Here is a 13,572-nt window from a genome sequence, read left to right as displayed (position 1 = left end):
TTGATTTTTTTAAAATATTTTTTGTGTGCAGGGTCCCCCAAATCTGGTGGAGGAATCATATATTTTTATCTTAGGGGGGCAACTGGATTTGTAGGGAATTGCTGCTGAGTCAGGATGTGAACTTTGCTCTGGAAATGCCCTTGCTTTGCTCAAAAGAGGCATTGTTGGCACCTTGAGAGAGACCCTTGGGTGAAGCTGAATCCTGTAGCATATTCCATCTCCTTGCTGCTTAGAGGGCAGACTAGTTGTAGGTCCTATAATAGGAGTTGAAGAGTGTTTTAATACTGGTGTTGCTTGGAGTCTCACAGATGTTATCCACAGATGTGAAAGATGAGGTGAAGGGGGGAACTTCTGATTTAAATTAGGTGGTGGTTATTTATAGCTAGCCCTGGATTTGTTGTTAGCTGTAGGCACCCCAGGTTTGGCTATTAACTGTACCTTTAGAAATTCAGTATGTCCTTCCTATGTCAAGGGGACATTGTCCCCTTGAAAGTGCTTGCAAAGCAGTAATGCCTCATGCTAAACCAAGTAACTCAAATTGTGTAACAAAAAGCATCCTGGTAGAAGCTCTGAAGTGTTAAAGATGTGCTGAAAAACTTCCTTGGGTGCAGTAGTCTTGAATTGGATTAACCTTGGCCATATTTCAGTAACTTCAGCTGCTGTGGACTTTCTGCTCTTTCATAGTGGAGCCTCTGAAAATACAGGCCACTTCATATCAGTGGAAATTAATGCTTCCTTATAAACCCCAACAGGCCTGTTTTGGCCTGATGCTGCAGGTTAGCTGGGGCAGAATGAATGCTTTGTATAGCTATGGGTGCCCTGTAGAATGCTTGCATTTTCCTAAATACTGGGTACATCTGTTCTTACTGAGGAAGTTAATGTTACAGGGAAGGTGAGATGGAATATGCTCCATCAGTGGAGCTGTTTGTCTGAATCCCTGAAACTGAGAGACATCCATTCAGTTCAGATCTGCCAAAACAAGATGCGAGTGACAGACCTTTGCAAGTCTTGGCTTCTGTTCAGGCTTCCTGCAGTTGGAATAAGGAAAACATGAAGGGGAGATAACGGTGGCGGGAAGGAAAGGGGAATGTCTGAGACAAAGGGAAATAAGACATGGTGAGCTTCTAGGAAGAGAGGCAGTGGCTCACTGTGGCAAGCAGCTTTGTCTTAAAATCCAGAGAAGCTTTCCTTCACGAAGAGATCACTTGATCTCTGGGGGGGTTTCATCCATTCATCTTGCTCTTTGACAGCTCACCATTTCACTGGCCCAGCTGCTCCTTCCTCATTCCCCTTTGCCACTTCCATTTGCCTGTAGACTCTCCTGATACTTGGCAGTGCACAGGCCCCATAGCAATGCTCACCTGGTTCAGTAAGCTAGTGGAATGAACCAAAATCTCACTTCTCATTTTGCCTTGTTTTCTCTCTTTTCCCTTTTCCTTCCTTCTCTTTCTTCCTCCTTCCTGCTCTTTCTCTGCTTTGCTTTCTTCTTCCTCGTTGCTTCCTCCCACCCTGCCCCTGCCATGCAGAACGGGTCTCTTCACGCCTGACCTCGCTTTTGAAGCCATAGTGAAAAAGCAGGTGCAGAAGTTGAAGGAGCCGAGTCTGAAGTGTGTGGATATGGTAGTGAGTGAGCTCACATCCACCATCAGAAAGTGTAGCGAAAAGGTAAAGAAACAAAAATGCAAAGAAAGGTCAACGCCCACCCCCTTCCCACACACTTCCATGCTGTTCCTCCACACACCCCCCAGGAACTCCATCAAACCTAGTGAGAGAAAATGGATATAAAGATGCATCTAAAGGAGAGCAGCAACCTGCAGGTGTAAGAGCAGTTTAAAAGCAGGCCAAGAGAAGTGGACACCAGCTGATGGGCTCTTTAGCTGAGAAGTGAGCTGGGATTCAGTGGATTACTCTAGCATACCCTTTTCCTCTGCCTTGCTCAGTGGCATTCACCTCAGTGTGGATCAAACCCTTTGCAAGCCCCTCTTGCTGTGCTGCTGCCTGCACATTTGGAACTTCTTGTTTTTTCTGGGACCCCCTTAAAAATATCCAGATACCGTAGAAAAAGATAAAAAGCCAGAAAAAGACCTCGCATCCCCCACAGCATGAGTGGTCTGCAGGTTTCATCTTATCTACAGAGCAGTAGCATGTACAAAACAACAGTCAATTGAAAGTTTGAGGTGCAAGAGGTATTCAGAGGCAACAGAAGATTACTGTCCCAAAAGGCTTGAGGAAAAGCTTTTCCAGGCATTACATCCTCTGCATCATTCTCCTGCTGACCTCTTGCTCCATGGACTGTGCTCAGTGGGAGGTAGTGTGGATACTTTTCCTTGTATGCTGTGAGCCACAGGATGTGAAGGCTTAGGCTAGCAGAGGGTGGAGAGGGAAACTGCCCTAAATGACATGGAATGGGGTCAAATACTACTTAGAGGCTGGGGCAGGAGTGGGTTTGTGTCCCAGGCTGGCTTCCTCCAGGAGGGGGCACCACATGCCTCCTTAAAAAAAAAAAGGCAGATAATGGCAATTAGCGTTAAACTTACCAGCGAGGGGCCAGAAACATGTCTGTGGCACAACAGGAGTATGTTCTGGAATCTGAGTTGGAAAGGGCCGTTTCGTGAGTTATTGTAGGAGTTGAAAATTACAATTGCCTTCTGCCAGGGTTACAGCCAACCTCACCAATGTATACTGTTAGGTAGGGAAGGAGGGGAAGATAAGAGCTGATACAAGTTCAGAGTGAAGGTGAGAGCTGAGCTAAGAAGGTCTGGTTGCACTTGGGAATACAGAGCTCACCGCCACCTCTGTTGAGGAGATGCCTTTGACATGCCCTGAGTTCTGCCCAATCTATTTCTTGCAGCATCCTGCTGTTGCTAATTGTAGGGGCTGATGTGGCAAGGCAGAGAAACTCCTTTCCAGCCCGTGTCTCTTGTGGATTTAGTTTATTTTTGTGGGTTTGATTGCTTACACTGTTTTCTGTATCTGGCTAGAGCTGTCTGTTCTGGGTGGGGAGGGAGAAGGATCATGAAAACCCTGAGGATGTTGAATTGCAGTTTCTGTATTGGACCACATGATTAGACTGGCTGGGTCCCCACTTGCTCTGTGGATTTTAATCTGTGACATGGTGGAGGACCCTGTGAGGATGTTCCAAGGTGATGCAACTGAGATACATCCTGTAAGGAAGGTGATTGTAGCAGTGACATTGGAGACTAGTGGCTGCAATAAAAGCTGGGAAGGCCAGGGAGGCAGGTGTTAAATAGAGAAATAACTGCCTGAATGGAGATAACTAGCAATAGTACTGGAAAATAAAAGGAAGTGTTCAGCAATGCTTAAAGTCAAATGCCTGTATGTAGCGAGAAGCTTCATCTGGCCTGTATCTCCCTCTGAAAGAGTAGAAGATAACGGCCATAGATCACTTTAGGATAACAGCCAGCCTGAGATGGGATCTGATGGCATAAGGCAAAGGGTAGTAACTGCACAGGGTCATTAGTTGATTTACAATATTTATCTTGCATGTTATAGCCCTAACTGCTTGATGTGGACAAGAGCATGTGCTATTAGGGGAGCCATCTGGAAAAGGCTACTTTAGGACTGATGCTAATTGTAAGGTAATACCCAGCCCTCTGGGTTGTGGACTGATGCTGTCTTTCAGAAGACAAAACCAAACCTTTAAACTCACTAAAAGTCCTGTAAGACTTCTTGAAAGAAAGACTGCTTGAGCTAACCCTCTTGAATTAGCTTAACAGTCCTGTAGCCTTGGTTTGTTGCTGTCCTGAACTATTGTGTGTTATTGTTTGTGTGCTGTCACAATTACTTTATTTCATCCCAGATGGTGAAGAAATCTTTGTATCTACAGTTGATAAAGCTGCATAGGTAGAATAATATGAGACTATCAATAAAGAACACAGAAAGCAGCAAACCCATCTGTGTGGCGTGCAACAGAAGTACAGCTTTCCTGTATGAAAAGAGATTTGCGGTTGACTCTTGACTATTAGGCAAAACTGAGGGCTGAAGAGAAGGTAGCTATTAACAGCTGTTCTCTGACTGGCCTGATTCTGAGCTTCTTCCAGTTGGTTAAATGGAGAGTAGCTCCAAAATAAACAGAAAGCTGGTGTAAGCATACAAGCCCTTAATTTAGGAGGATAATGTTCTAGATAGTGTTTTTCCAAAAGCAGGAACCTTCTGTGCCAGACTGCACTGCAGCATCTCAAGTGCAGGAAGGTCTTGCAAGTCAGCAGCCCTTCAGCTAAAGGTTGCTCTTTGGTGTGCTGGCAAGGACTTCTGGAGTCTGCAAAGAGGGGAACTATGTAACATTGGGACAAACTGATTTTCAAAGAGGGCTGTGAGCTTGTATTTTGATTGAACAGGCAAATACAGCTAAAACAGGATTGAAAACCCACTTCAGCTGGGATGTGATCCCAGGCTGACAGTCTTAACCCCTTGAAGGGTCTCCTGCTCTCCTGTCTTTCAGAGTCATGGCATTTCTGGGTGCTGTTTGTACTGCTGGTGATAACTCCTTGCCCCTCTATGCCTTATTGCATGTTCCCTGGTGGGTGTGACATCCTATGGCTTGTCTATGTCTTTCCTTGCCCACTCTTGCTTCTCCTGTGCATGCTTGGGGTTGGAAGCTCCTGCATGGGGACTTTATTTTTGCACATCAGTGTTGCTGGATGACCCGTGTTCTGAATAAACCACAACTTGTTTTGCACTTTGTGTGCATTTGTACTGGTTGGGAGTGAGGTGGTGGGAGGAGGTTTGATGTGGTTTTTTTGTTTGACTGTTTGTTTTGGTTTTTAATTTGAAGCAAAGAAGCTGAGACTTGCTTAGAGGTTTTCCAACTTCCTGGTTTTCTGTCTGACACAACTTGCCCATCTATCCCTTGCCAACCCCCCAAAGGAAACAGGAAGCTCTGCCTGTGTGTCTCTGAAGCAACCAGCTGCCTGAACCATAAAGATCATGGAGAACACCCAGTTTGTGCTTTCAAGACAAGATGGTGGTGGGGAACGCTAATTCCACTTGGTTTTTTCCTGCCTCTGTAGGGTCATTGATGTTCAAAACAAACCATGCATTTGAAAATAGATGGTGTTGAAGCTAGTCCTCAATTTCAGTTCCAGGCTATTGCAACTTGCTTGACTTCAAGGGTGCTGAAAGGATTTGAGACTATTTGTAGTAAAATGTTGAGAATATTGTTGCTGGCTAGTGTAGGATCTGGCTTCCAGTAGTGCTGCTGCATGCTTTAAGCCAGTTCCTTCTAGCATGTTATAATTTCTTATGTATACAGAACAAAAGGCCAAATGAGTTTTAAGAAGCTGTCATGTAAATTGGAGGAACAAAACAAATGTAGTATAGATCATAGGCAAATGAGATTTCTTTTTTTATACAACCCCTTGAGGGGATAGAAAAGACTGATATTAGGAAATGCTGTCTGACGCTAGTAAAATTGGAGGTAATATTAAAAAAAGGGGAGGGGAATTATTTCGCAGGTGATGGGCAAAGTGGGGAAGAAAGGGCTCAATCCTGGATCTGGAGGATCAATTTCATTTGACTGTGCTGGGCCTGACCTGAGAAGCATGCAGTTACCACTGTTGAAATCACTAGAGGCTTGTGAATCTAGGCAAGTAGGTAGTTGTTGTGTGAAACTCAGAGGGCTTTAAGGGTGCTGATTTTGGAAGTGTTTCTCATGCATGATCTCTGCACATACTCTTCTTCTGAACCACAGCTAGTGAAGTCCTACTTCTTTGTCTGGGCAGGAAAGGATTCCCTCCTCGGTAACGTGGCAGAAAGTGTGGTGTAGGTGTGGTGTGAATATAGACCTTAGCTCTGTAATCCTGCCCCAACCCACATGGAGACCAGGTAGAAGCAGCTGGATGCCCAAAGCACAGTGTTTCTTGAAGACATGTACCCTTGAGTTGGTCAGATCCTCTGTCTCTGCTCGCAGATGTTGTTGAGAGCCAGATGCTTTCACTTGGTGCCTCAGCAAATGGGGATTAAAATCCACTTTACTTCCCAGAGAGGCTTCCTGTAGGATTTAGCAGGTTGCAGCAACAGGCCATTTACCTACTTAGCCTACTACAATGACATGCTGAACATCTAGAGAAATTGTTCACTTTCATGGGGAAAAACCCAACAAGCAATAAGCAGTGCATTTACATCTGGGGTTTGTCAAGAGCCTCATGCCAGGAACAATGTGGTAGGTTTGGAGCAGGTGTCTGGTGAAGGCAGAAGGGTTGCTGCAAGAGTGAAAAGGGCTTTTCTCTGAAGCCCAAAGCAAGAGGGAATGAACTTTATTCCCAGCAGACCTCCAGGAACTTGGAAAAATCTGTCTGCAAGTCCAGCTTTCTAGAACTTCCCTTGACAGTTTGATTGCAGGGTGTATGTATGCATGCATACATGTGGGGGGCTGCTCCCCCCTTTGTACCTCCCTTTCCCATGTGCACGTGTTTTCTCTCTCCTGCAGCTCAGCCAGTACCCTCATCTGCGTGAGGAGATGGAGAGGATTGTTACTACTCACATTCGTGAGAGAGAAGGCAGGACCAAAGATCAGGTAGGGGATGAGGAGTATGTGTAAGAGAGAAGACTGCATGGGGTGGGGGATGCCTTTGAAGGAGCAGTCTAGGCTAGAGGGGCCTCAGCCAAGGGGTGTCTGGCTGCAGAGGGCTGATTAGATGAGCAATGTACAGGGCTCTGTCTGCCCTGTTAGCAGCATCGATCACTAACATCTTTCTTGCTCTGTCTGTGCCTCTGTTTGGCAGGTCATGCTTCTAATAGACATCGAGCTGGCTTACATGAACACAAACCACGAGGATTTCATTGGCTTTGCCAAGTAAGCATCCACATCCTATTGCCTCCTCTTCTCTGCATGTGTTTCTAGTGGCTCTGTCCTATGCTGCTCCTGTAAATGGGTTGCAAAGGCCCTGGTTTAGATGCTGTGGTCCCAAAGTATGGTTCAGTTCTCAGTGTTACGTGTTTTTCAGTGGCTCTGCATTGCAGGGTTGGGGAGGAGAATAGGGATGTGTAGAAGGGGGAGTTAGAGTATTAGGATTGTGTCGGGGGGGAAAAAGCAGAAGCTGTGGAGAATTAGTGACCCAAGTGTGGTTCAGGTGGGAATGAGAAAGTGAATAGACCAGGCTGAGAGAGCAGATGGAAATGGATTGGGTTATCAAGGGTTTGAGGCCAGTGGTGAGGGACACGAACTCACTGTAGCAGCTGTCTAGGAGCAGGATTCAAGTGATCAAGAAGAGCCTGAGGGGTTTTGAATGTCTCTGCTGTTGTTTGCAGTGCTCAGCAGAGGAGCAGCCAGATGAGCAAGAAGAAGGCAGCTGGCAACCAGGTAGGCCAAGTTCCATCTCCTTCACTGCTGCAAGAAGGACATGTTTGCTACCTGGAAGCTACCAGGTGGACAAGTGCTGAGCTGGATGCAGCAGTGCTCTAAGTTTTTTGGTGTTTTCTACTTGTTGAACTCTGTTTATACCTGGAGAATAGCATTTTAGGCTTACTGCAGCCAGGAAGAACTGAGCATGTAGTAGCAATGGAGGGAGAGCGTTGTGGAGGGAAATGGATGCTTCATAATCAAGATCTGGACTTGCTTTTCTGGTATTGTTATGTAAATCCCTGTTTATTCAGCCCCTTCACTAGCTGTGAGGGGTACAGAGCACTAGGTCTCTTCTAGTTGTCTTTCCCATCAGTGGTATTGACTTTCTGCAAAGGGATTTTAAGAGAGTTCATGGACTCTTTTCTGGGAAATTTCACTGGAAATACTTAAGCCTCTGTACAGGGAGACAAAAGGTGATTATAGCCATGGGTGCACTGGGTATGCATGAGAACACACCCACAGGAGAAGACAGCAGTGGACGGGAGGAGTTCCCTTATTCCTTCAGAAACTGTAAGGAGCATACATACAATTAAAAGGGGGCTAACAAATGGGCTTTCCCCCAGATTTTCTGGGGACATGGCAGGGCTGTCTAGGCTAGAAGATCTTATTGAAAGAAAGCCTTACAAGCAGCTTCATAGAGAATGGAAGCAAATGCTTTTTCTTAGTCTTTTTAAAGACATTTGTTCCTGATGTCCATCCTCTTTATAACGTGTTTGACCACCTTTCCCTGCACATAACATACAGACAGTTTCAATACTGTTGGCAGGCAGGTAGGTCAGCAGGTTGGGCTGGCCAACCGTCCATTTCGTGGGATCTCGGAGCAGCTGTAGGGAGCCCCATCCTCTGCAGTGTGCCTTATGGAAGAGCTGAGTGTAAGAGAGTGCAAAGGACAAACTCCAGACCTACCTGTAAAGTGCTTTGGCTTTCCCATTGGCAGACTTTATTTTGGGATGGGGGTTGCTCTTGTTAACACCTGGGGTAAAAGATTTGGTACCAGCTTCCAATTTATTTTTTTTATTTTATTTTTGAGCCTCTCTTCTCCTGCTCCAGCTTTCCTAGTAACAATCTCTCCTCTCTTTGCTCCTCTCCTGCTCTCTGCTCTGCTGCTGTTGCTATGGTTCCCCTTTGCAGGATGAGATCCTGGTGAGTAGAAGGCCACTCAGCAGGGTGTGCTAATGAACATTAATGTTGCATCTGGGAAGGCAAGAACAGTGCATAAACAAATTATTCCCTCTGCTGCTGAATGGGGAGAGGAGGGCAGCTGGCACTAGACACAGGTGAAGCAGAAATGAGGTGAGAAGGTAGTGTGTGGAAAAATTAAGAACTGCTGGTACATCTTGTGAGTGGGTGAAGATAAAAAGCAGTAATCCAAGGATGCATGGTTCTGTTTCACTGCCCCCTCCTGTCCACAGAGAGAATAGGACTATCTCAAGCTTAACAATAGGCATGAGATGAAGATCCAATGCCCTGTTTACCTTTATAGGGTAAATTGACAATTTAAAGGATTGTGTACCTCTGTGGTAGGCTGCTCACACAGTGCAACTTGCTAATACGCAGGGCAGCGGCATGTTTTTTCAATGACAGGTTGTTTTTGGCAAGTGCATCCATACAACAAGGTACACACACATAATGCATGCAGATGTTTTTGGGTGTTAACAGTGCAGTAATACATCTAAAAGCTGATGGATACTTGCATTTGATTATTGCATGTGTGAGGCTCTAAACCAGCACTTGGTGAATTGGAGCCCCCTAGAGAGTAGCCTGGCTTCTTTACAGACTAAAAGGAACTTTTTTGCCCTAAATTAATGTGACTACTCAAACACCTGGGTATGCTCAAGTCCAAGATACTAATTCCAGATGCACCATTTTGTTCTGTTATACTTAGTGTCTCCTTTTTACTAAACTCAGTTCTTTCTGGGTTGCTTGCCCATCTCTTTTTGAACTGATTCTCCCCACCCCTGAGTTGAGTGAAGCACTCCACGTGTGCGGTGTGCTGGTGTCCTGGTTTTCTCTAGGCATGGCCTTTTCTGGGTGTGTTGCTGTGTTCTGGTGCCTGTAGGTTGTGCCAGTGTCTGAGGCACTTCTGGTGCAGTTCTTCCTGTGTCTCCTCTTGGCAGAGGGTACGATGCACAGCACTGCCAGGTTCCTTCCTGCGTCCTTTTATACTATTCCTGGCCCTTTCAAGGCAAAGACCTTCACTGGCCAGTTGAGTGGGGGGCTCTTCTGGCAGCAGCAGAGAGCACGGTGTTCCTTATCTTTCCATACTACTCTGTGTGTAGGGATACCTTCTGATCTTTCCTCTGGTGCCTAAGGCCAGGCTTTTAGGGCCCTTGTTAATGCTCACTGCTTCCATCCCCTCAGGTCATCCGAAAGGGCTGGCTCACCATCAACAACATTGGGATCATGAAGGGTGGCTCCAAGGAGTATTGGTTTGTCCTGACAGCGGAGAACCTCTCCTGGTACAAGGATGATGAGGTGAGTAGCTCAACGCTGTGACTTGAGTCTTGGGCATCTGGTGAGGATAAGGCCTTCAGTTCACTGGGTGTTACCGAAGTATCTTTTGCATACTGTCTGCAGCTTGTGACACCAGCTGGAATTCCCTGTGGTCTCAGCACTGCTGAACACTGCTGAATTCATGTGAACATGGCTTTTTAGATGCACAAGGAGTAACATCTATGCTTGAAGCCTGCAGAAAGTTGACAGACCCATGGAATGAATTTGACTTTTATTTGTCTTGCTGTGGCAGCTGTGATCAAGGGTGTGATGGGTTACTTCCAAGATTTGGACTTTTTGGTATTTGTGGGGCAGTCATGGTGAGTTTCCTGAAAGAGTATGGCAGAGGTTTTCATGTATCTCTCCTGGTCACAAGAAAAATAAAAGCTATCTTCTTTCTGAGCATAGCAATAAGAGCTGTGGACTTGAAGCTGCAGCTCAGGTGCTGGCTCCTCCTGACTTTGAGTAAATAACTTAACTTCCCCAGGATTCAGTTGTTAAAAAGCCAATCAGGAATGTCTCTTTTTTTTAATGTTTCTGTATTGAACATGCTAGTTAACACATTATTTATGAAATTGTTGGAAATGTGAATGGCTAAGAGTACTGCTGATCAAAAGTACAATGATGTGTAGAATATCACTGGTAGGAACATGGACCTGTTCTGTAGATCGCTTGAGAATCTTGAATATTTGGAATTCTGGCAATGTACTGTGGTGTCTTTCTGCTTCGGTGGGAAATGATATAAGCAGACAGAACTGTCCCAGCTGAAATTATCACTGGCAACAGTGTGTTGCTTCCTGTGCAAGGCAAAGGCAGATAATTGTCTCCTCTGATTTCTTTGAAAAGAGAAAATAGCTGGATGGTTTTGGTAATGACATGATCAAAAGGGTTAGCCCCACTCAATGTGCTGGGGGGATGAAAAATGCCTGGTATGTAGTCATGCATTCTGAGTTGATCGGGGTTTCTGCTTACAAATGAACTGGTCTGCCTCTCATTGTGGTTTGTGTCCCTCAGGTGTTCTGAGGGCACAGAGTAGTGTGCCTGCAAGCTGCAGCTAGGCCTGGCTGCTTGTCTAGTTCATATCAGTGGGCCTGTTTCATTCTCAGCAGGTGGAAATGATGACAAATACAGTGATGAATCAGCCTCTAAATATCACTTTCTGCATGGAGACTGCTGCTGTGCTGCTATGGATGAGCAGGCAGCAATTTCCTAACTAAAGAGCCAGGCATTGAAATGTCTTTCGCTGAAACAGTGTGTCTCTGCAGTAAGACCCTTGCCCTTTGTATTCAGAGCTGCTCGGGGAGGCTTCACTTTCCTCTAGGTTGCATATGCAGGTCAAGTGGTTATAAACATCAAGTAGTTTAATGAGAGCCAGCTGCTACATCTGTATTAGAGATGATCAGAACTCCCTGTTCTTCCCTGGGGGGTGGGAGGGAGGGCTGCAATGGGGATGTGTAAACTGTTGATAGATTCCAGTTGCCTGGGATGGGGATTAGACCTCCCTTTTCTCCTGAAGGAAGGCAGCCTTGGGGGTCAGTAGCAGCTGGAGGTCTGCACTGTTTCCCTTCTGCATAGCAAGAGGTAGAACTGCCTAATGAAAACAGTTCCCTGCCAGCCTTGGTCCCTTAAACACAGGAGAACCAGTCCTGATGAGAGGTCTGAGCTGTGTCTGAGAAAGGAGCCTTTGTCCCTAGCTGAGTGGGAGCAGGGGGGAAAGGGAAGCATGTTTTTATTTGCTTCCTCCCCAAGTTCGGCTGCTTGATAACTGGCTGTTGTGAGGGAGAAAGGCAGCAATGTCCACCTGGACTCCATAGTTGAGTCAGGCTAAAGGTTGGTGCATTTGAGGGGCAGCTTGGAGATCCTTGAGCATGGGGATTCCTATCCCAAACTTCAGTCCTGCATGCAGCTGGCTCCATCCCAAAGAGCTTGTCTGCAGTGTGTGGTCCTCTGTCAGACAGGGTTATCTTTGCGTGTCTGCCCCAGAGCTCTCCTTTTCCACCAATTCAGGAGGACTTGTGTCTTCTACAGCCCCTGAAATGTTCTCATGTGTTTTTTAAAGGCTGTATGCCATGATCTTTCTTCACCCAAGCCCTGGGAGGAAGGGGGAGCTTTGTCTGCCCCACCCTGCGCTTCTGTGGGCTCGCTTGTCACAGTTCCCCTGTGCTCTGGCAGCTTTCCAGAGGGAGCAGAGAGCTGAATCCATCTTGTGTGGCTGCAAGTGCTGGGGGCAGAGCTGTGGGTGATGATGGGGGAAGGAACAGGGTGAGAAGGTGTGCTGTGGGGTGAGGGTGAAGTCTGGGCTAGCACCTCTGGAGCTGGGAGGAGTGGGGACACAGCCCTGCCCTGTTCTGCAAGCCAGGACCCAGAGTCTGCAGAATGAAGACATCTGGACCCCATTAGTGAAATACCAGTCTTTCCGTAGTGCTGGCTTGTTTTTCCTCTGCCCCTGAAGAAAGGAACTGAAACTTGAAATGTCTTAAAGGGCCCAGCATTACATGTTAGCAGGGATATTGGCTGTTGATGCTCTGGAGGGGCCTGAAGGAGTATGCTGGGGAATGGGAGGGGAAGGAAAGAGCAGGCCAGGCGGGGGTGGAAAGTTGGCTCCCCACTCTGCCTTGCTGCCAAGAGCATGTGTGTGTGCTCCTGGGCTCTCTGTTTTTCTTCCTGTCTCCTTTCAATGAGTCAAACACTGGCCCCATGGAGAGCGGCCTCACAGAAAGCTGCCCTCCCAAGACCTGGAGACCCTCCTGAGGTACCTGCACCTCCTGAACCCTGTGAGATTATGCTGCAGGCCAGTGGTGGGAGGGAGAGGTGAGGAGGAGCCTACTCTGGCTGCTGGCAGTATAGAACGACATTTCCTTGCTCAGGGAGGCCACAGTGTCCCCAGGGCTGGAGCAGCAGTACAGCATGCTGGCTAGCTGCTCAGCAGGCACTGTCATGGACATGATACAAGGCTTTGATTCAAATAGCCCTTCTGCCCAAATCCCTTATGAAATGCATAGTGCCTGCTTCTCTACAGGGCTTTGCTGCCTGCTGGAAAAGAGGGTCTGTGAGCTGGGCTAGAGCTGTTGGTGATGGGGCCCTTGTAGGCAAGAGGCAATGAGCGCTGTGCTCTGTGGCTTCTATCAGTAAAGCCTACTGTCTGCTGGAGGGGACCCTGCGTCCTCCGCTCTGCGAGGGTGACTGCTGGAGTGCCTGTGACTGTGTGCCAGAGTGTTTGCACAGCTGGGTAGATGGATATACCCGCTGTTTCCTTTGGGAATTTGTGTGAATGTACGATACAGATGGGACCTTCTGTCCTTACTCGGGTAAATCGTGTGCTAGAAATATGGGCCTTGTAAGAACAGGTGACTACATGAGAAGAATATTGCCGTATTTGCTCTTGTGAAAGTAGTGATGTGTTGCATGCAATGTCAGTGCATTCAAGTCCTCTATGTGTACAGGAGGGGTGGGCACAGTTTTAGCTACTTCCAGGTGTGTGTGGAGTACTTCATACGCTTTATGCATCATGCTGATTCCTGCTGCATTGATTATGCTTGTGCTCTTTCTCTTTCGTCATGCCTCCTCTTTTTCTTGAAGCACAAAGGTGTTCTCTTCTGTCCTGGGGAAGATGTGACCTTATTGACAGTCACTAGATAGCTACTTATTCTCTACCTGTCAATGTGTTGTACCAAATTCTAGTTTAAAAATAAATACATTGATCAATGCTGAAATTG

General features: G+C 46.7%; 1 protein-coding gene across 8 annotated transcripts in view; it reads left to right on the top strand.

The window, feature by feature from the left end:
• Positions 1-13,572, top strand: part of DNM1 (dynamin 1) — a 68,716-nt gene that overhangs the window by 34,727 nt on the left and 20,417 nt on the right. For 4 of the 8 annotated variants that reach the window (XM_086475857.1, XM_086475855.1, XM_086475853.1 and 1 more), the window contains exons 11-15: positions 6,449-6,535; positions 6,744-6,814; positions 7,270-7,321; positions 8,495-8,506; positions 9,725-9,838. In XM_086475857.1, coding sequence (XP_086331983.1) covers positions 6,449-6,535; positions 6,744-6,814; positions 7,270-7,321; positions 8,495-8,506; positions 9,725-9,838 — 336 coding nt within the window. Of the gene's footprint in view, positions 1-1,526; positions 1,666-6,448; positions 6,536-6,743; positions 6,815-7,269; positions 7,322-8,494; positions 8,507-9,724; positions 9,839-13,572 lie in introns of all 8 variants that reach the window. The other 4 variants (XM_086475858.1, XM_086475854.1, XM_086475860.1 and 1 more) reach the window with 2 other exon arrangements.

This window comes from Leptosomus discolor, chromosome 19 (assembly GCF_034619465.1).
Source record: "Leptosomus discolor isolate bLepDis1 chromosome 19, bLepDis1.hap2, whole genome shotgun sequence".
Lineage (NCBI taxonomy): Eukaryota > Metazoa > Chordata > Aves > Leptosomiformes > Leptosomidae > Leptosomus > Leptosomus discolor.
Note: the sequence above shows the minus strand (reverse complement) of the source record. Positions and strands in the feature narration are given on the sequence as shown.